We start from the raw sequence: 21,237 nt of genomic DNA, 5'->3' as shown, positions 1-21,237 counted from the left end.
TTAAAGCAACGATAAATAATGCTACAAATGGGCCTACGATTGATGCATTTAACACTAGACCTAAAATGACCAAACCAAACATGCGAGTGATACATTGACAAGACATGCCCCCTACCACACAGCCGTCTGTTAATACTAACGCTATGAGTAGATAAAACATTGAAAAATATTAACGACAAGCAACTTTAAACAACTTTTGTCACAATTAGGGTTTTCCCTGCCTATTCATCTTTTTCCATTTGTCGAAGTCTCCTACCACAGGCAGATAAAAAACTAAACCACGGTGAATACCAAAAAATAAGCAAGACTAATCCTAATAACAATAGACAGAGGCTTATTCCTCCAAAAATGACGCCCACAACCATGACCAAGATAACATCCCAGAATAACACCCACAAAGCAATGAAAGGGGTTTTAGCTCGTTTCAATGATGGACCCACTTTCCCGATAGCCCAATGTGTAAAGAACTTTATAGACCCTGCTAGTGTTTTTGGTGAACGTTAATTAAGCACGAAGCTAACTTGTAACTGTTTACTGCTAATTTTCTTAAGTGTCGGAGCATGTCCTCTCCTACTGAAACCGTATTTTCTTTGCAAATAAGGCATATAACTTGTCTAACATCCTCTCTGACAGTAATTAGGAAATCCTTAGGACTTGAAAATAAAATCAAAATCAAAGAAGCGAGAGCCATAAGCGTTCTGACTAAACCTTGAACATCAAAAACATATGAAAACAACGGTCCTACCAGATATGTCTTTGGTTTTTTATGCACCTCCTTCATAAATTTACTTTCTACAATGTAGTTTAATCCTAATCTTAGGTACGCAAAACTTGGAATAACACAGTACCAGAGAAATGCAAGTTTGAAATTAAATGAAAATAATTCTGTACGTCCTTTGGTATAGGTTCTGAGAAAATAGGAGGTAATTGGATTTAGTTCGTCTACATAAAGTAAACTTTGCATAGGTTTGTTTGATGTATATGCGCCTATTTGGGAATTAGTTTGCTGACTCTGAGTCGGAATGGCTAAAGTTACAGAAGGAACTGAGTCGTTATTTTCTGCATTGACATTTGCTGAAGCTTCATCGGTTGATCCGTACCTGCTTCTTTGTAGACTGCCCTGTCGATGATGGCTGTCTTCTGATTGTTCTTCGATTGCGCGTCGTTCTTCTTTTTCACACTCCTGTTGAAGATTGAAAATGGAATCTGGCAGGAAAAGGAGAAACACTGGACAATAAAGCAGCATTAGCACAGTCAAAAGGCGACATTAAAAGCTTTGAACGAACCGCTAACTTAAACATCCAGCCCACATTGAATGTAAGCAGACTCCGTGGTTTCCTCTTTGTTCATCTCACAGCACTGGAATTTGACATTTCCATCAAATAAGATACATAAAAAGTCTCTAAAGTAATCTTCAATCATCGCAACACAAATAACACTCCTATCTGGAGGTTCACCTGAGTTTAACTGTGTCAAACTCAGAAGTTCTCTTCCAACTACCTTTTTTTGACAGGATGAGTTGAAGTTCGCAAGGCATCCGCTTGGTTGATCTTCCAACAGCATCTCCATACTTCTTGGTTGGTATTTAAGGAGGGAGGCCCAAAGACAAAATATCATAGTCATAGGACAAAGACAACATTGGCTCGCTGATCATATTCGCCCAAACCCATCTATTTGGGAGAAACTCGTTTTCCGACTCCAATGGACGGTAGCTGTCGTTACGGAACTTCAAAGCCAAGTAGACTATTCTGACACCCTTCTCGGAAGCCTGAACGCAGAATTCGGGCGCAGTCTCTTGTCCAACTGGTAAGACCTTGCACTGAGCCTCACTGAAGTTCTCTGGCTTGGCTTGGCAAGAAGAAGGAAAGAAAAGAAGCACAGAGAAAGGAGTAATAAACTTGATGGCCATGTTTTGATTATAATCAGACGGTAATCCAAACATGACGAGCTTTACCCACCAATTATGCAAATTAGGGTAAGACAGATCTGAATTTTCGGCAATTACTTTTTTGGCACTTTTCGGCGTCCAAATGGTATAGCGAGAGTAACCCAAAATCTTTAAGATGACTTTTTTTGGTCATAATACAAATGTTTTCCAGAGAGGTACACACGTTAATGTTAGCGGCACTATCATGCATGCTTTTTTTAAGGTTAAACCCTCGCGTGGAAGTAAAAACTCATGCTTACTTTAAAGTGCACAATGTAAGCCAAAGAAATTCCACAGTTCTCATTGTCTTCCTTCCTTTATTCTTTTTCCTACTTGATTTTCAATAAATGAAAGGTAACTTATTCGAAATAACTTAACCAATTTACGAGGTGTATCAATAATTTATAATCTCATATAGAGATATTGGTGTGTTTTTCAAATTAATTAAAAAATGATTAATTGATTGATTGATTTTATTAACAAAAAATTTTACATTAACTACATCCTTGCACTGTGGTTTTCTTTGATGCTGCTTGAAATAATAACAAAGGCCATTATTTTACATGTAAAGGCAATGATTTTCGTATCTTTCAATTTTGCTGTTGATGTTGTTGTTGTCGTTGTTTTTCCTCACATTTATCTGTTGACTCGACAAGGATTGTGTGAGTAAAACAAATTACACTGAGCCGCTGAGCAGGTTGTTGATTGCACACGTGTGCCAAATATGCTTTTAATTTCGCCTAAAAAATTTCGAAAAGAGTGAGAGGTTGGTTTTCTGCTCCCCTCTGTCCAAAACTATAGAAGTACGAGCTAGGTGGGAGTCGCACGAAGGCATGGAGTGACCGCAGAGGAGGAGGCTTCTTGCATATATAGATTGGAAACAATGGCTACAAAATCATGGAGTTAGATAATTTTAAGAGGAACAGTGATAACTTTTGCTGAATTTTAAAGCCTTAGATAATTTTTTTTTCCTCTATTTGAAATATATCAGATATGCATTTCTTAAACAAGCATTTCGTTGTAATGATTCGTTTCATCGTAACACTTTTCAGTTTTATTTCAATTCTGCTTTCAAATCTGACGAACAAGGCTTCTGTTTCCCTAATTTCGATTTATTCTCACTGGCATGCAATCAAAGAAGCGATGAGCACTTTGCTGAACGCATCATAACAACAGCAACTTAGCTCAGTTCAGTTTGAAACTGTTCCGTCTGCATTGATTCAAAAATCTGCTTGTCGAAGCAAGCCGATGCGTTACTATTTGCGCCGAGAAGTAGCATTTTCCAAGCGCAAATAAAGATCACTAATGTCGGTAATGATGAGACGAACATACACCACGCTGCGGACTCCAAGCTTTAATTTACTGCATGAGGCGATTTTTTACCCGTCAAAGAACCGACAGCCCAGACAGACGGTGAAAGCTAACGTTATTTTTCACTAGTGAAAAAGGATGATACATCTACCACTGATATATGCGGAGTTTATAGACAATATGATGAATAGATTTATTTTCGCATAAAGTACAAAGGTAATGTATATATACTATAATCTTTAATGAGGATGCCAGCGTCACAAAAGTGGTTTACAGGAGGGTCCTCTTAAATTAAATACTAATACAAAGATAAATTACAAATAAAAAACAAATAACTAAAACTAAATCTAAGAACTAATTAAAAATACTAATCACAAAGTATTAACTAAGAGTAATACTAGTAAGGTAAATTAAAATTCAAAATTAAATTTAGACAGGCCACGTTTGAAGGCAGGCAGTGAGTTTGCATTTCTTAGTGAGATGTCTAAACCATTCCATACATCTGCGCTAAAGTTAACTGACGACCAATGACCCCATCTTCTTGTGGCACTGGATTTTCGAACGTCATTTCTCGATCTTGTATTGTAACCATGAAAGTCCCGATTAAATGTGACAGGAATAGTATTACATGAATGGTTGTTAATTAATTTGTACATAAAGATGGCATGGTGTTCTTTTCTACGACGCAGTAATGGTTTCCAGCCAATGTCCCGAATTCACACATTTTCTACTAAAATCATTATACTCTACTAGATCTTGTGTTTCTCACATCAAAAGATTGAGGCAAGGTCGTCCTGTTTCACACGTTCTGCTTACACAGGTAGAAGTATGAACTGAGTCCTTTGATGTGGTTGCAGTCTCAAGGCAGCGAAATCAACGTCGCAAGTTTTTATACAAAATTAGAAATAATAATAATAATAAAAAAAGGATTTTTGTCTTCTTTCGAGGTCAAGGTATATTTACATTTATGTTTTACCTGACACGGAAAGTGCTTGATATCGTGAAGGAATTGCGCCTGTTTATCTTCATTGGTGCAAAAAGATTCGCAGTGAGTAGTACCTCAGGAATGGATTTTTTTGAAGACCTTGGTTGGTTAAACAGCGTGAACTGGATTCAGCACGAATACATTTATGAGTTTTTTCACTATCGTCCCTTTTATTCTTGAAATGAAGGCATGTCACGCAGTCAAAGTCTAGAGGTGAGTTATGATGGAAATGCCTTGTTTGGATAGCAAAATTTCTCGGCTTCTAGTAAAAAAGTGTGTGAGAATAGCGTCGTCACTTGAACCATCAGGATGACACTGAGTATCACCTGCAGAACGATTAAACACTTTCGTCCAACAACACGCAGAGCCGCTTCTCTTTAACACTGCATTTGAATGACTCCCTATGATTGAGTTAGATGAAACATTTTCATCAAACAGTTTGCTTTAGGAGCCAATGTTTGATCGTTTAGCCATCTAAACAAACAAAGCAAGCCAACGGCCTCGTTGTCATAACAGACACGTCATTACTTTTTCAGCGGTAATACACAGACAAACATTGGCTGCTCCTAAAGGCCTTCTTGTTTTTAATTTTTTTTTAATCTTTACAAGGATTTACGTTGGAGTACCCAATAGTAAGTATGGCCCTCAGAATGGCGGTTTTCTCTATCTTCATATTTTTGTTCTCTTGCACCCCTCGCCGAGCCAAACCCGACAATTGAAGCGCTGATCAGGCTAAAAACGCCTTGTTCCTGAAAGGTCACAGTACTTGTTTGCATATATTTCGGAGCTCTGTTTTTCTGAGCAATTGTTATAGGGTCATCATTTTTTTAGTATGGTTTGTTTGCCACTTTTCTCTCTTTTCACTGTCGGAAGATCAATGGAAAACCGTCACCATATGACGCTGTATAGAATTGGTTGATAGGTTTTTATTATAAGGGGATGTTACTGTTAAATAGAGACATAGCAACTTCTTTTTGACGATTTATTGTAAGAATGTTTGGTTTTTATCATTCTAGGATTAATTTTTAATGCAGAGTTTACCTCCCCTTTTGTAACATTCCTACTTGCAACCACAACAAACACTTACGTTTGCTACTACAACCTGCAAATGCGCAATCAGGATGCCAAACAAATGATTTCTCAAAAGTGACAAGTGCAAAGCAGTGATAACAGTGATAGTCTGACCGACAAGGATACGATCCCCATAGATCTTTTCTGGGTCATTTGCATTAGCGATTCAGAATCTGAGCGAAGAGTGTTACCGGTTATGCCTGGGATCATGCGTAGGCTTCAAAACATGTCTTGTTTTAATCTTTTTATTTGCGTCGTGGTGTACCATGATGTTCTTCGGGAGGACATTTAAAATTTCGTCGGTAGTCTCCACAGTAGCTGTATTTGTAGCCGGGGTGATAACTAGATTGTTTTTAAGAGATCAACTAAAGAAAAACGTTTTAGTTGTCTAACCAGGAGACAGATGTTGGCAAAATTGAAAATGCAGTCAAACGTAACATCGAAAGTAAGAAGCCTAAAGGGGAGAAATTAGTGTCATATGAAGGAAAAATACCCAAATGATAGTTTTCTTTAGTTTCATTACGCCTCTGCCAGACAGTTAAGAAAAACTGTTAGAACAATTTGCAAACTACACTCCTTACGGTGTATAGATAAGAAACATCTGTTCAAAATTAAATCTGTTTATAATTTATATTAATATACAAATGTTCCTTTGATTCATTAATTTAAAAGAACCAATGCCAGTTTACATTGATCTGAAACACAACAAGAGAGATAGACTGCAGAAAGAGAGCAATTTTGCCGACTGCCATCTTAAAGTTTTACAGCAGTGGAAGGCTGGGGAGAGACTTGTACCAAGAGGGTGAGCGACGGTAAAAAAGAAGGAGAGGGGAGGGGGTTGGGCAATGAAAAATACTCCTTTCCAGACCCCTTCCCTTCATCGTCGACTCTAGCTCCCAATCAAACATGGCCGGTTGTATAAACGATCGCAAGCTTCTTAATGTTAACTTGGCCTAATAAGACACCTGCACTGCAGCTTACAGAATAGATCGTCGGGAGAAACTTTGAAAAATCATGGCTTGGCCCTAAACCTTGAGGTTACTGAGACTCTGGTTAGCTCGCCACACTTTAAACATAAGCATAAATTACGCCATAAAGCAGTACATGAAGGAGTATCAACGTTTATAGGGGTCTTTGAAGATGGGGACTGGTGTATATTATCACTTGTCAGAAGAGAATAAGCAAAACATCGAGATATCTGGTCAGAAGGGACACTTATTTGAAAAGCCGAAGGCTGAGGCAAATAATTGTCTGCAAGACAATGGCACATTGTGATAGCAAAGATCAACATTGTTTCATCGTTTCATTAATATACAAGCTACTTAATGTTTGATAATCATTTCTGGTAATCTCTCTGGAGCATGAACACAACCACGCATTAAAAGGAAACTTTTTTTGCATAACAAAGTTGAAAGAAACTGCGCATGAGCAGCCCATACACAGCGACAAAATGAGTGCACATGCTTTTTATGTGTGAGAAATTTTTAGGCGCGTAAAGGAATGGGGACGACTATTTCTATGGTAACACAATGGCTGCATTTATAAAATTCCCATTGTTTGTTTGTTTTTATTTTTCGGAGATAAGCGCAAACAAAAATTGATAAGGTTCCCGTTTTCAGGAAAATTTCTGTTAAACCTCGTCTCTCTTTAATTCAACACAAAAAACCTTGCGGTAGATGTAAATCTAGGGACAGAAGTAGAACATTCATAACAGTGCTACAAAGTTGCCACTTAACATGTCTGGATAAAAAAGCAAAAAAACAAACAGCTTACGATGAACGCTGCTTTCTTTTCATTCCTTTCCATAAGAGCAAACTGATTTATTTTTACACTTGAGTCAGATCAGTAACTGTGAGTTTTTTTCGTCTCCCAACGAAATTCATTTACGATGGAATCACTAAACGCTCCTCGAACGCGCCAAATCCGCCGAGCACACGCACTCATTTTGCCGCTATCTGCTGAACCTCTGATTTAGCTCCGAAGGCTAGCAGCAGGTCATATGTCGGGCTGTCTGCTTAAGAAAGGGAAGAGAGGCAGAATAATGATCTGTGAAATTATTTTCCGCAATACCAAAGGAAATACAAAGTCATGAATGCAATTTATGAAATATTTATTTCAGTACAGAGGCCTTGAAGTACATAATACTCAGTCAAGCAACGATTAATAAGTGATAGCATTGATTAATAACTGATGGAACATAGCACACATAGCGTCAGGACTGACATTGGCAAAATCAATAAGTTATCTAATCTTACTTCTAGTTCATATCTTATAAAATGAGAATGTCCTTTTAGAGTACTTAGAAGAACTAAGGAATGAATATGAAAAATAGTAGAAGCTGGGAAAGCTGATGCGCCCTTCTTCACGAAACCAAGCAAAGGATGAGAAAGGGACGCACGACGATCGCGGCACTTTCCGAATATCATAACCCTTCATTGTATTAGTCCAAAGTCAGTTCATTCGATAAAGTGTCCTTTTGTAACAGATTATACAACTCTACCGCGGTACTTTCCTTGTACTTTATAACCGCCTCCTCGATTTCTCTAATCATTCTCGCCCTTGTCTCACCCGTAAATCGCTTTCCGTGTGTCAATCCCTTGAAAAGTAAGCTAGGAATAGCTCCGCTTAAAAACACAGCAATCGTTGATGGCACTGCTGACATACTGCTCGCATCAGTCACCAGAAATATAGAGCAGAAAACCAAAAATAGAAATATCAAAATGATAGCCATATTGCTAAGCATGCGGTTTACTTCACCCCTAACTGGTGGAACTGCCTTATTTGAATTTGACGCTTCACTGCAAATGCGCCAAAATAGATCTTCTGGAATTGCACCGTGCTCGCGTTTTCCATCAAGAGTCTGCCACTTCTCCGAAATCATTTCTTTCACATCTCGGTAGTACATTTGCAGATTATAGTAGCATAGATAAATGTTTGTTAAAGCAGCGATAAAGAGTGCTAAGAATGGGCCCGCAATTGACGCATTTAACACTAGACCTAAAGTAACTAAGCCAAACATGCGAGTGATACATCGACAAGAAAGGCCCCCTACCAAACAGCCGTCTGTTAATATTGGCATTAGCAGTAGCTGAAAACCAACTTGAACACTGATGAACATCGGCGCGAGACAATGACGGCATTTCTTGAATACTTCAAGGCTCCATTTTTTTAACATTTGCCCAAGTTTCCTTAAACAGAAAAGCATGAGACTACCCCACGGTGAATAACAATAAATGAGCAAGATTAACCCTAATAACAATAGACAGAGGCATATTCCTCCTAAAATGACACCAACAACTATGACTAAGACAACATCCCAGAATAACACCCACAAAGCAATGAAAGGAGTTTTAGCTCGTTTCCATGGCGGACCCATTTTCTCAATAGCGTAATGTGTAAAGAACTTTATAGATTTTGCTAGTGCTTTTTGGTGAAAGTTAATTAAACACGACGCTAACTTGTAACTGCTTACTGATAATTTTCTTAAGTGTCGGAGCATGTCCTCTCCTGCTGAAACCGTATTTTCTCTGCAAACAGGGCATATGACTTGTCTAATATCCTCTCTGACAGTAATTAGGAAATCCTTAGGACTTGAGAATAAAATCAAAATCAAAGGAGCGAGAGGCATTAGCCACGCGAGAAAACCTTGAAAATTGAAAAGATATGAAAACAACGGTCCTACCAGAGATGCCGTTGGTTTTTTATGCACCTCCTCCATAAATTTACTTTCTACAATGTAGTTTAATCCTAATCTTAGGTACAAAAAAATTGGAATAACACAGTACCAGAGAAATGCAAATTTGGAATGAAATGAAAATAATTCTGTACGTTGTTTAGTATAGGTTCTGAGAAAATATGAGAGGGTTATTGGATTTGGTTCATCCAAATAAAGTAGACTTTGTACATTTTTGTTTGATGTGTCTTCGCCTATTTGGGAATTAGCTTGCTGACTCTGAGTCTGAATAGGTAAAGTTACAAGAGAAACTAAATCGTCATTTTCTGCAGTGATATTTGCTGAAGCTTCATTGGTTGATCCGTACCTGCTTCTTTGTTGATTGCTCTGTCGATGATAGCTGACTTCTGATTGTTGCTCGTTTTCGCGTCGCTCTTCTTTTTGACACTCCTCTTGAAGATTGAAAATGGAATCCGGAAGAAAAAGGAGAAACGCTGGACAATAAAGCATCATTAGTACAGTAAAAAGGTTGAGGGTACCATTAAAAGCTTTGAACCAACCGCTAACTTGAACCTCCAGCTCACATTGAATGTAAGCAGACTCCTCGGTTTCTTCTTTGCTAATCTCACAGCACCGGAATTTGACATTTCCATCAAAATAGTTCCAGAAAACATAATCTTCAATCATTGCAACACAAACAATATTCCTATCTGGAGGTTCACCTGAGTTTAACTGTGTCATATTCAGAAGCGCTCTTCCAACTACCTTGTTTTGACAGGATGAGTTGAAGTTCGCAAGGCATCCGCTTGGTTGATCTTCCAACAGCACATCCATACTTCTTCTTTGGTATTTAAGGAGGCCCAAAGACAAAATGTCGTAGTCGTAGGACAAAGACAACATTGGCTCGCTGATCAAACTCGCCCAAACCCATCTATTGGGGAGAAACTCGTTTTCTGACTCTAATGGACGGTAGCTGTCGTTACGGAACTTCAAATCCAAGTAGACTATTCTGACACCCTTCTCGGAAGCCTTAAAGCGGAATTCGGACGCAGTCCCTTTTCCAACCGGTACGACCTTGCATTGAGCCTCACTGCAGTTCTCTGGCTTGGCTTGACAAGAAGAGAGAAAGAAAAGAAGCACAGAGAAAGGAGCTATAAACTTGACGGCCATGTTGTGATTATAATCAGACGGTAATCCAAGCATGACGAGCTTTACCCATCAAAAAATGTATGCAAATTAGGCTATGACAGATCCGAGATCCGCCTCATAAATATTATAAGCGAAACCACAACCGCAAGCAAAACTACATTCCAGCGGTGTTGAAGAATGTTCTTTATAAAATAATTCAAATAGTTCGCGCGCTCTGATTAGCCATAAAACTATTTTACATGAGCGCATGTAAACACGGTTTTCGTTCCTCTTTCATTAGTTATTTTATAAAAGAAATGTAAAATGATTTCCGTGTTTACATAGCCTGATGTACTCGATGAGCTGGCTCGGGCGCACTGGGCTATTAGATTCTGTTTATAATCATCAAAAACCTCGACAAAATTTTTCTCCGCCAAATTTTAAATTTGTCAATCGTGGGCGTACTGAAAAACTGCGAAATATTTGTCAACCTCAAAGTGTCGATCACAGGCCAGGGATATACAAATTGAACAATAGTTGAACTTGGAAACGCAGCTGGAACAGAAATTTGAGAGTCATAATATATAGATTTAGCCAAGCCTAAAAGCGGAGCTCTTGTTAGTTTATTTTCTAGCCCTTCATTATAATAAAAGCTGTAATAAAACTCTTCAGCACTGACTGTAGGAAAGTTTTTCCAAGGGAATTGAGAGACCGGTCCGGGGGGTGGGGAGGGAAGGGTAGAATTGACGAGGTTTGGAACCTGGGGACGACATTCTCACAAATTGCAAAGCCATCAGTACGCATGCTGCTAAGGACCTTCGTTGTTATTCCTGATGTTTTGAGCAAATTTTCGAAGACTGGGAATCTTTTTTATTCAAAGGAAGTGTGCGATGCCAGCATCAGTTGAAATTATATTCTTTTGAGCGTGACTGATAATTTTGGTTTAGGAAAATGAGCCAAAATTGATAGAAACGACAGTAAACTACTTCGAGTTTAGACATCACTCCTCGATTGAGGAGTATACAAGTGATGGCAGTGAATTAGTAAATCAAGACGTCAGAATCGTATGGGCTTCTCTTATATCTTCTCTTGAAGTTGCCAGGTATGACTGCTTGCCCCACCGTTTTTCCCCTAACGTTTCAACCTCCTCTGTTCCGCTTAAAAATTAAAAAGAAAATTCATTTTCAACTCAGTTTTGAACCTGTAATTTTTTAAAGTGTAAAGTGTATTTTTTGGCTATTATTGTGTCATGATTGTCCTCTGGCTGGAAATACACGGTGTCTTTTTGAGATTCTTTCTATTATTGATTTGGTAACCACTGCTGTAACTACTTATTATGTAGGTGTCTTTAAGCCAACTGCCCATGATCGTAGCAACTCTAGCTAATGAAGTACGAAATTTTGTCTAGCATGTTTCTTGCGCTGCAAAAGTTTGCTTTAAAAGAAGACAAGCTAGAACTAAAATGTCATAATTAAAACTTGATGACGAAGAGAGACTTAGGATTCAATCATGAAGACATTCGTGGAACACTTGTGATAATACGTGTATTTCATTTTTACATCACAGCAATCAATTCCAAACATCAATCAAGTTTTCTCTTTAGTTTTTAAGTTTTTAGTTGATGTTGTTATTGGCTATATTAAATGGATTGAAAAGGTTTAGATGGTATTTTCTCATGTTTGCAAATAGTTGAATTTACTGGAAGATAGAGTTGTTGCAACATGAAACAACAATAAATTTTATTGATCTGTAAAAAGTTTTCATTTGACTATGACTGACAAGTTTTTGTATTATGTCTCAACCCAACCATTTCCCACAATTTGTAAACACCATTACAAAATAATTAGTCAATACCTGTAGTTCAAGCCTGCCATGACTTCAAAATTTTGATGCACACCTCAAAAGGAGAAGAAATAAATTTCAAGTTTGTATTTATTAAGTTTAGGTTTGTCAGGTAGAATTGAGTCAAACATTCATTCAACGACAGGTTCAAGAATTTTTCATGACTAATTTACTAGGTTAGCCTACCTAGAACAATCAACTTCATGTACAAATAAGATTAGGTATGTACTGCTGATGCTCAAAAACACTATGGTAAGAAGGTAGGCTTTCCTTTCTTCATTAAAAAAAAATACTGAGGTTATCATCTTTCCACAAGCTCAGTGGAAAGTGAGAGTGAGAGTGAGAGAGACTGATAGTAACTATGTTATTTGAGTTACTCAAATAACATAATATCCAGAGAAGGATAAAAGGCAAGATATGGTCTGCACAACTCTCTTATTTCAAGTTTATAACCTATTAAGCTAGGTCATTTATATTCTTGCTTTGTGCATCATATAAATGCCAATTCATTTAACTTTCATGCAGGTCAAAGTAAAAACATGAATTAAAATAGCAGAGCCCACTTTAATTTCAGTCCTGATTAACAGGGGATCCTTGCTTTTCTAGTTTCCCACCCTTTAAAACTCACATATCTTGTGACCAATTCCTTACATCAATGTTTAGTTTGGGTATGAGTATTGGTAAGAAAAACCATTCATTAGTGAAAGCTTAAGCAAGATTACTTAATGCAATTGAAATGATAATATTACATGCTGCAATGTGGCAACTTACACAGCAAAATTTTATAATCACACAATTCCAAACAAAGAAAGTCAGGTAATTGACTAACCTGCTTCAACTTTTGAGGGGTTGAGGTACAAAGAAATAGATATGGTAAACAGTTACAGTTGATACAAAATTGAAAGTTTAAAAGCTAAGAGATATACATTACAATAATCAAATCTTATACATCCTAGCAAAAAAGGGTCAGTTACCACTATAACTTCTCCCACACATTCATATTTACAGGAAATCATTAATTTTTGTCACAACGTAGTACCGTACTTACGATAGTTCTACTGAAACAAATGTGTTTTTCTAAAGTTATCTCATTGCTCATGACTGTACAGGTCATGTGGAAAGTTCCTGCTTGGGGATTGACATTTCAATTACCTCAGCAAACTGTAATTATGAGAATTGCAGGCCAAGGTGTATTTACTAAGTGCTCAAGTTTCCAAAGTAGTCACCTAGTTGTTACAGTCAAGTTCACTCCTTTTTGAGGTTATCTTCAGCTTGATCATCCTGTTACATTTGAAAATATCAAATGTTACATGTACTCTCATATTCAAATACTTGCTTGAATCAAAAGTTATAATTTTCTAATAATCTTCTTCCTTTAACCCTTTAGTCCCTGAGAGTGACTCGCATCTAATTTCCCCTTTCAATATAACCCCTGAATAAAAAATTAAGGTTATGAGAATACAGGAAATAATAATAAACTGAAGAACCTCCTGATTGTTAAACAAATTCTCCCTGCCAATACATTAGGAATTGTATAGAGAACAATACAGAGAACATGCATACTGATGCTAGGGTGTAAATGGTTAATAGTGCTTCAGAAATAGTAAATAGTATTGGAGAGAAAGGAAGAAAGTTCTTGAAACAATCTATGTTAACTGTCATTTGCCATGAATGTTAGTTGTGGTGGCAAAGAAAACATCTGTAAAGCTACAATAACAATTACCTTTCCATGTATACAAACCATAATGAAGCATGTTATGAATATATTTAATCTCACCCAGTTTGAATGTTGAATCTGAAATCTAATAAACTTACAAGTGAATAGGAAAAAGCTCAATGTGGTTTTCCTGCTTCTGTCATTCTAAATATCACAAATCAATCATGCCACCACTTCAGTGTGATTTTTTAGAAGATGTGTACTTTTTCTTATGGTCATCTATTTTTAGTATCTATCTTTTGCCAGCTGACATCTGAGAAGAATCAAGTCCACACTGGTGATTTGACACATTGTAAGCAAACCCTACTACTGATTAGATTTTATTTGATCAAAAACATGAAGGGCAATAGAGGAAATTGGCTAGCCCAATTCAAGTTTCCCTTCTTAGGTATTCTGTGATTGTTTCTTCTATCATCTGGTAAAGTTTACAGTTTTCCTCATTTCACTTTCTTCTGTTCATCTGTTTGCTTTCCTAACAATTTTAACTATTGCTGCAAACAAATGCAAGGAGCATATAAAATGCACACAGTTATTAACACTTTAATCCCTGAGAGTGACTAGCATCTAATTTCTCCTTTCAATATCATCCCTAAATCAAGCATTAAGTTCATGAGAAAAAAGGAAACAATATTCAACTGAAGAACCTCTTGATTGTTAAACAAATTCTCCTTTCCAGAACGTTAGGAAACATATAGAGTATAGTATGAAGAATATGCATACTGATGTTAGGGTGTAAAGGGTTAAAGACATCATGTAATCAGTTTTATATATGTAGAGTATCGCTTGAATATAAAGTTGTGGTGGGTGCAAGTGCCTAGTAAACATCAGTCTATGGTCTTCTACTCTTCCACCTTTGAGGGTGCTTTTTGTACATAAAAATTGAACTTCAGTACCTTTACCAGCATTTTTGGCTACAAAGATCAACAAAGAACAGCAGCTACACCAAGAAATATTTTTCATGACAGACACCTTTACAATGGTAGATACACTCAACTGACATGTTTGAGTGATGCATGTCAAGCAGTAAGGTATGAATTTGTCAGTTTGTTTTTCATTACTTGCAACCAGCTTATTTCTATCAGCTTTCAAAACTTCTGTATCCTTGCTATCAAAGAAAAGTAATTCCCATGAACATTTATGGGACATAACCTACCAGCAACAGGGTTTTCCATTGTTCATAACATCAGATTCTCATCACATTTTTTTGTTACATTTGAAAGCATAAGAAAATTTTAATTATTACAATCTAGTGAATTCCCCATTTTAACCCTTTCAGTCCCACTATTGACCTACACAGAATTTCTCCTTACACAATCAGTACAATATCATGCAGATGAGTAATAAGAATAAAGAAAAATATCAATTAGGGGATAATTGGTTGATCCAATTCCAAATTCTCCAACCTAACATCACATAAATTGTATGGCTGACAGTAAGGAGAATTACTAATGAAATCTTGAGAGTTAAAGGGTTATGTAATCATATGTACCAGAAAGACAGCAATTTAATGTATCATACTTCAGTAAAGTGTTCTTATGTACAATGAAGTTTCAAACTCATTGAAGTCGACTTCATGATTCAGATTTCAGGTTAAGAAATGTGTGATATCTCTTTACATGGGTGAAAAGAGAATGCCAATTATGAATTCTAAAATAGTAAACGCCAAAAAATGTAAGGTGGAATTTAAAAGACTGCTAAAATATGGCATATCTATATATTCACTGAGATTTTAATCATTAGCTGGCACACAGAGATATAAAAGAGACTTTGTGAGAAAGACCAGGGCAATAAAATCAAAGATTCAGGAGAAGCATATGACATCAACTACTTTACTGATGTTCTCACCTGAATTCAGTCTGGAAAGAGAACTTTACGACACTTCTGTTTTATCCCCTCACACTTGAATTAAAACAAAAATTTAATTATTTGCAGGCAGATTAAGGAGGAAGTTAAAGGAATGTATATATGTTACATAAAAGAAACCCTATACAATAAAAATAATGTACAAGCATATTGCCTACGTGTCTTTGCTTCTGAATACAGCTGTTCAGTACCTTCAGAGTCATAAGCCGGGCCTTTGGGACTACAAAATAATAAAATAATCAACGAGTTATGGCAGGTCAATTTACCGAGAGTCAATTAAGTACAGTTTTCTAAAATCGAATGGAAAGTATAAAATGTGCTTCACTTGTGCTTCATATACAGATTTATCGTTCTTAATTACTGATGAAATTCCGAGAGTGTGACTCAATTAATTCAAAAGAAAATATCCAAGCATGTTACAGAAATGGTTCGCGAATTAAACTGATAATGTGTAAACAAAACCTCCCTTAATTATGGTGACGATACGAATTTATCGTTCATAATCACTTATCAAATTCCGAAATTTTACCTCAATGAATTCAACAGAAAATATCCAAAAAGGTTACAGAAACGGACTCTCAAAAACGGCTTTCGAATTAAAAAACTGTTAACAACAATTATTTACACTAACCATGTGCTTATCAGCATGCTTGTGAGCTCAAATTGCCAAGACCCCGTTTAATTACACGATCACAGCACAGACGCGTCTCGCAAAATGTGATGATTATCGATTTCAGTGATTGATTCTTCGGTTTCCAGCTTTAAGAAAAAAATATCGTAGCGCAAGCATGTTCATCATCATCCGAGCAATAAGTACGCCTCGAGATGTTGAGAGAAGAGAAAGTGGCTCCATGTTTTTTTTTTGATACAATTGAACCATTTCCTGAAGTTCAAATGAATCTAGTAGAAAGCATGAAAATACAGCGCTGAAAAGTACCATGATTAAACAATGAAATTCAAACGCTCATTTCGCAGTAGGACTAACTCCATTTCACCCGTGAGTTTGTTTGTACCACACATATGCGGTCCGTAATTTAATTCTCAGATGTTTGACGGATTCTCTCATGACAATATTGTCAAAATAAAATTACCACGTCAGACTTAATGTAAACATGGACATCGCTCACTCAATCTCATTTAATTTCAACTTTGGGAACGGCTACTACTTCGTTCTTAGGTTGAAACAACACTTCTTCGACGAAGCGCGATTTTTTTTTAGTGAATAGAGTAAATCCTGTGATATTGCGCTCACCGTTCGCTATCATTTGAAAGCTTTCTAAGAAAAACAAAATCCGTAAGATAACTTCTTTTCTGTTGACACCACGACTGTATAAAACACTGCAAACGAGAGGACAAGAAATACCTTGAAGACAACGAACACTTTGAAATGTTATTTGGGCGGTGAACCGCCGCGAAGGTTTGTAGGCGATGAAGGTCAAAGTCGTTGTTTTACCAAAACGTGATTTTAATTATAAACTGAAGCTAGCGTTAAACGGCGGTTGTTAAAAAAGGTTCGAATTTTTCTGGGCCTTAGCACTAGAGAAAACCCAGATAAGACACGACTCATCTCCTCTTCTTTCTCGGATCTTTTGTCGTTCGCTTCTCTTTGTTGATGACCTCTTCTCAGTCTGTTTTCAGGAGCGCCTTTGTATTTCCTTCTCGCGTTGCTCTTCTCTAGACATTCGCCTTTATACTTATGTCTTTTCTTGTTCTCTTCCGCATTCCTTTCGCCGTATTCTGCCTATTTTGGTGCCCTCTCTAACTTTCTTGCGCGTTTTTCTGGACTCGCTTTACGTCTTTTACTTCTTGTTTTTTTTTGTGGTCGCTCGGTCTCTTTCTTTTCATCCTATTTTCACTCAAAACCCTCTCTCCACAAACTTGAATTATAACAATTTCCTCCCGTGGACAAGGCTTTGGCTCTGCCGGTATTGTTGCTTTGCGAGTTGATCAGAAATTGCAAAATACTGAGAATTACTGTACAACTTCAACCTCACAAGTTTGATTTCCCACTTGCAAAACGCGGGTTGCAAATTATTTGCTTACGCGGCTTCACATCTACTTGCCCACGTGAAGCCCTCATGCAATGCCTAACTGTGTGCCCGCGGTACGCTACACTGAGGCTCGACACTCGAATATGCGCACTTCATTGTCATCTGCCGATATCTCCTGGCGCACACTAATGGGGTATCCAAGTTACGTATGCAATCGCGCCTGCTATCACCTTCTCCCCCGCCCTTCCATTACGTAATGGCTAAGATAGTGCCCGTGGTACAGTTGGCCGTGCATGCTAAAAGTAGCACCTTGTACGGTCGGTCGTACGGTCGTAATTCCAATTTTTTTCGGTTTAATGGGTTACTTCTATTTTGTATAATTATATGACTACGCTGGGCGCTGCGAGCTCCGCTAGTATTTGTTTTCTGAGTACTGCTGCATAACGATTGTCAGGTACCTAGGTAAAAATTAAATATTTTGGAAGGCCTCTACCTGCAAGACTCGCATTTCTCGGATTTCACGCTCGACAAAAATATGTTCTGCTCTGGGAACATTTCGACGGCGCCCTCGAAGATTGGTAAGGCCCAACAAGATTTAGTAGGAAAAAAAATCACACATGTCTAACGCAGCTAATGTCAAATTTTTTTTGCAAAATAAAAAAAAAATTTGTCCAGTGCGCCCGGGCCCAATGAAATGAGAAAACAAAGTCTCAGTGTAATTTTACTCTTTATATAATTTGCATTTATTACACTCTTTGCCAAGCGCAATTTGACAATCACAGCGACGATCCATGCCAAGTTCTTCTGTATGAAAAACGCTTTGATCCCGAATTTCGTCCCAGTGCTTCGGAGAAAGGTCTTCTTGAGTTTGAATATCAAGAATGACAGCAGCTATGCACTGAGTCACAATATTTTTTTCTTCAATAGTTAGTACATGACTTTTTCCCTGTAATATTCACTTTGGAAGTGCTATGAACAACATAAGCTGCTTAAACTCCAAATACTAAAAAACATATTTCATTGCTTTTCCTTCTAACTGTTGTTTTGTTTGCTTTGTTTTTTTGTTTGTAAATATCAGGTACCCCCTGGTTTAATAAGCATTTCATTATGGTATTTGGTTCATTGTAATCCTTTATTTTAATTTCAATTCTGCTTACAAATCTGGCGAACAAGGCTTGAGTTTCCTTTAATGTCGATTTATTCACACTAGCAATTAAAGAAGCGATGAACACTTTACTGAATGCATCATAGCGACAGCAACTTAAGTTAGTTCAGATTGAAACTGTTCTGTCTATACAGACTTGTCTGTAACTGGTAATCGGTTTGCGGTACAATCACTTTGCATCGTTGTTATTACAAAAACGGATGGAAGACCTCTGTGGATCATCAAGAGAAATATGACGCCGATATGAGTGCGTCAGAATCGCATAACAACACATAAAGGAGTATCAACGTTTGTAGGGGTCTTTGAACAAAGGGACTGGTGTATTTTATCACTCGTCAGAAGAGAATAAGCACAACATCAATATATCTGGTCAGAAGGGACACTTATTTGGGAAGCCAAAGGCTGAGGCAAATAATTGATCTGCGAGACAATGACACAGTGTGATGACAAAGATCAACATTGTTTCATCGTTTCATTAATATACAAGCTACTTAATGTTTGATAATCATTTCTAGTAATCTTCCTGGAGCATGAACACAACCACGCATTAGAAGGAAAACTTTTTTTCTTTGCATAACGAAGTTGAAAGAAAATGCGCATGAGCACACCATACACAGCGACAAAATGAGTGCACGTGCTTGTTATGCATGAGAAATTTTTAGGCGCGTAAAGGAATGGAGTCGGCTATTTTTATGGTAACACAATGGCTGCATTTATAAAATTCCCATTGTTTGTTTGTTTTTATTTTTCGGAGATAAGCGCAAAAATAAATTGATAAGGTTTCCGTTTTCAGAAAAATTTCTGTCAAACTTCGTCTCTCTCTAATTCAACACAAAAAACCTTGCGATAATAGATGTAAATTTAGGGACAGAAGTAGAACATCCGTAACAGTGTTACAAAGTTACCACTTAACATGTCTGGATAAGTTTAAAACAGCTTACGATGAACGCTGCTTTCTCTTCATTCCTTTCCATAAGAGCAAACTCCATTAAATTTTACACTCGGTTTAGATCAGTAACTGCCTAGAAAGTGTAAAACGATGTTTTTTTCGTCTCCCAACGAAATTCATTTGCGATGGAATCTTTAAACGCTCCTCGAACGCGCCAAATCCGCTGAGCATGCGCACTCATTTTGCCGATGTGTCTGCTGAACCTCCGATTTAGCTCCGAAGGCCAGTGGCAAGTCATATGACGGGCTCTCTGCCCAGGAAAGAGAAGAGAGGCAGAATAATGATCTGTGAAATTATTTTCAGCAATACCAAAGAAATTACAAACTCATGAATGCAATTTACGAAATATTTATTTCAGTACAGAGGCCTTGAAGTACATAATACTCAGTCAAGAAACGATTAATAAGTGATAGCAACGATTAATAACTTACGGAACATACACACATAGTGTCAGGACTAACATTGGCAAAATCAATAAGTTATCTAATCTTCCTTCTAGTTCGCCTCTTAACAAATGATAGTGTCCTTTTAGAGTACTTAGAAGAACTAAGGAATGAATATGAAAATTAGTATTAGCTGGGAAAGCTGATGCATCCTTCCTCACGAAACCAAGCAAAGGCTGAGAAAGGGACGCACGACGATCGCGGTACTTTCGGAATAACATAACTCTTCATTGTATCAGTCCAAAGCCAGTTCATTCGATAAATCGTCCTTTTGCAACAGATTATACAACTCTACCGCGGTATTTTCCTTGTACTTTATAACCGCCTCCTCGATTTCTCTAATCATTCCCACCCTTGTCTCACCCGTAAATCGCTTTCTGTGTGTCAATCCTTTGAAAAATAACCCAGGAATAGCTCCGCTTAAAAACACAGCAATCGTTGATGGCACTGCTGACATGCTGCTCGTATCAGTCATCAGAAATACAGAGCAGAAAACCAAAAATAGAAATATCAAAATGATAGCCATATTGCTAAGCATGCGGTTTACTTCACCCCTAACTGGTGGAACTGCGTTCTTTGAATTTGACACTTCACTGCAAATGCGCCAAAATAGATCTTCTGGAATTGCACCGTGCTCGCGTTTTCCATCAAGAGTCTGCCACTTCTCCGAAATCATTTCTTTCAGTTGCACAGTTGTTTCAGTCAGCACAGTTGCAGATTATAGTAGCAGAGATAAATGTTTGTTAAAGCAACAATAGAGAGCGCTACGAATGGGCCCGCAATTGACGCATTTAACACTAGACCTAAAGTAACTAAGCCACACATGTGAGTGATACATCGACAAGAAAGGCCCCCTACCAAACAGCCGTCTGTTAACATTGCCATTAGCAGTAGCTGAAAACCAACTAGAAAAATTTGAACACCGATGAACATCGGTGTGAGACAATGACGGTATTTGTTGAATACTTCAAGGCTCCATTTTTTTAACATTTGCCTAAGTTTCCTTAAACAGACAAGCATAAGACTAAACCACGGTGAATACCAATAAATGAGCAAGACTAACCCTAGTAACAATATACAAAGGCATACTCCTCCTAAAATAACACCCACAACTATGACTAAAACAACATCCCAGAATAACACCCACAAAGCAATGAAAGGAGTTTTAGCTC

At 37.5% G+C, this 21,237-nt stretch overlaps 1 protein-coding gene, 1 long non-coding RNA gene and 1 pseudogene across 3 annotated transcripts; all 3 read right to left on the bottom strand.

Moving 5' to 3' along the window:
* The window catches only part of LOC136282540 (uncharacterized), a 1,962-nt pseudogene extending 53 nt beyond the window's left edge, over positions 1 to 1,909 (bottom strand).
* A 5,509-nt stretch (positions 1,910 to 7,418) lies between these two features.
* LOC136282669 (uncharacterized) lies at positions 7,419 to 10,252 on the bottom strand. Its single transcript, XM_066170356.1, has one exon. It carries the CDS (start codon positions 10,168 to 10,170, stop codon positions 7,735 to 7,737), a length of 2,436 nt encoding a protein of 811 aa, XP_066026453.1. The 5' UTR covers positions 10,171 to 10,252; the 3' UTR covers positions 7,419 to 7,734.
* Positions 10,253 to 10,602: 350 nt separating this feature from the next.
* On the bottom strand, positions 10,603 to 16,701 carry LOC136282686 (uncharacterized). Of its 2 annotated transcripts, XR_010718357.1 has the most exons (6): positions 16,149 to 16,701; positions 15,676 to 15,737; positions 15,500 to 15,553; positions 13,090 to 13,218; positions 11,950 to 11,992; positions 10,603 to 11,252 (listed from the first exon to the last, which is right to left on the bottom strand). It is a non-coding gene; the product is annotated as an uncharacterized lncRNA (long non-coding RNA). The 2 variants fall into 2 exon arrangements; XR_010718356.1 differs by having other exon boundaries at positions 13,090 to 15,553.
* Positions 16,702 to 21,237: the final 4,536 nt, after the last annotated feature.

Source organism: Pocillopora verrucosa, chromosome 7 (assembly GCF_036669915.1).
Source record: "Pocillopora verrucosa isolate sample1 chromosome 7, ASM3666991v2, whole genome shotgun sequence".
Lineage (NCBI taxonomy): Eukaryota > Metazoa > Cnidaria > Anthozoa > Scleractinia > Pocilloporidae > Pocillopora > Pocillopora verrucosa.
Note: the sequence above shows the minus strand (reverse complement) of the source record. Positions and strands in the feature narration are given on the sequence as shown.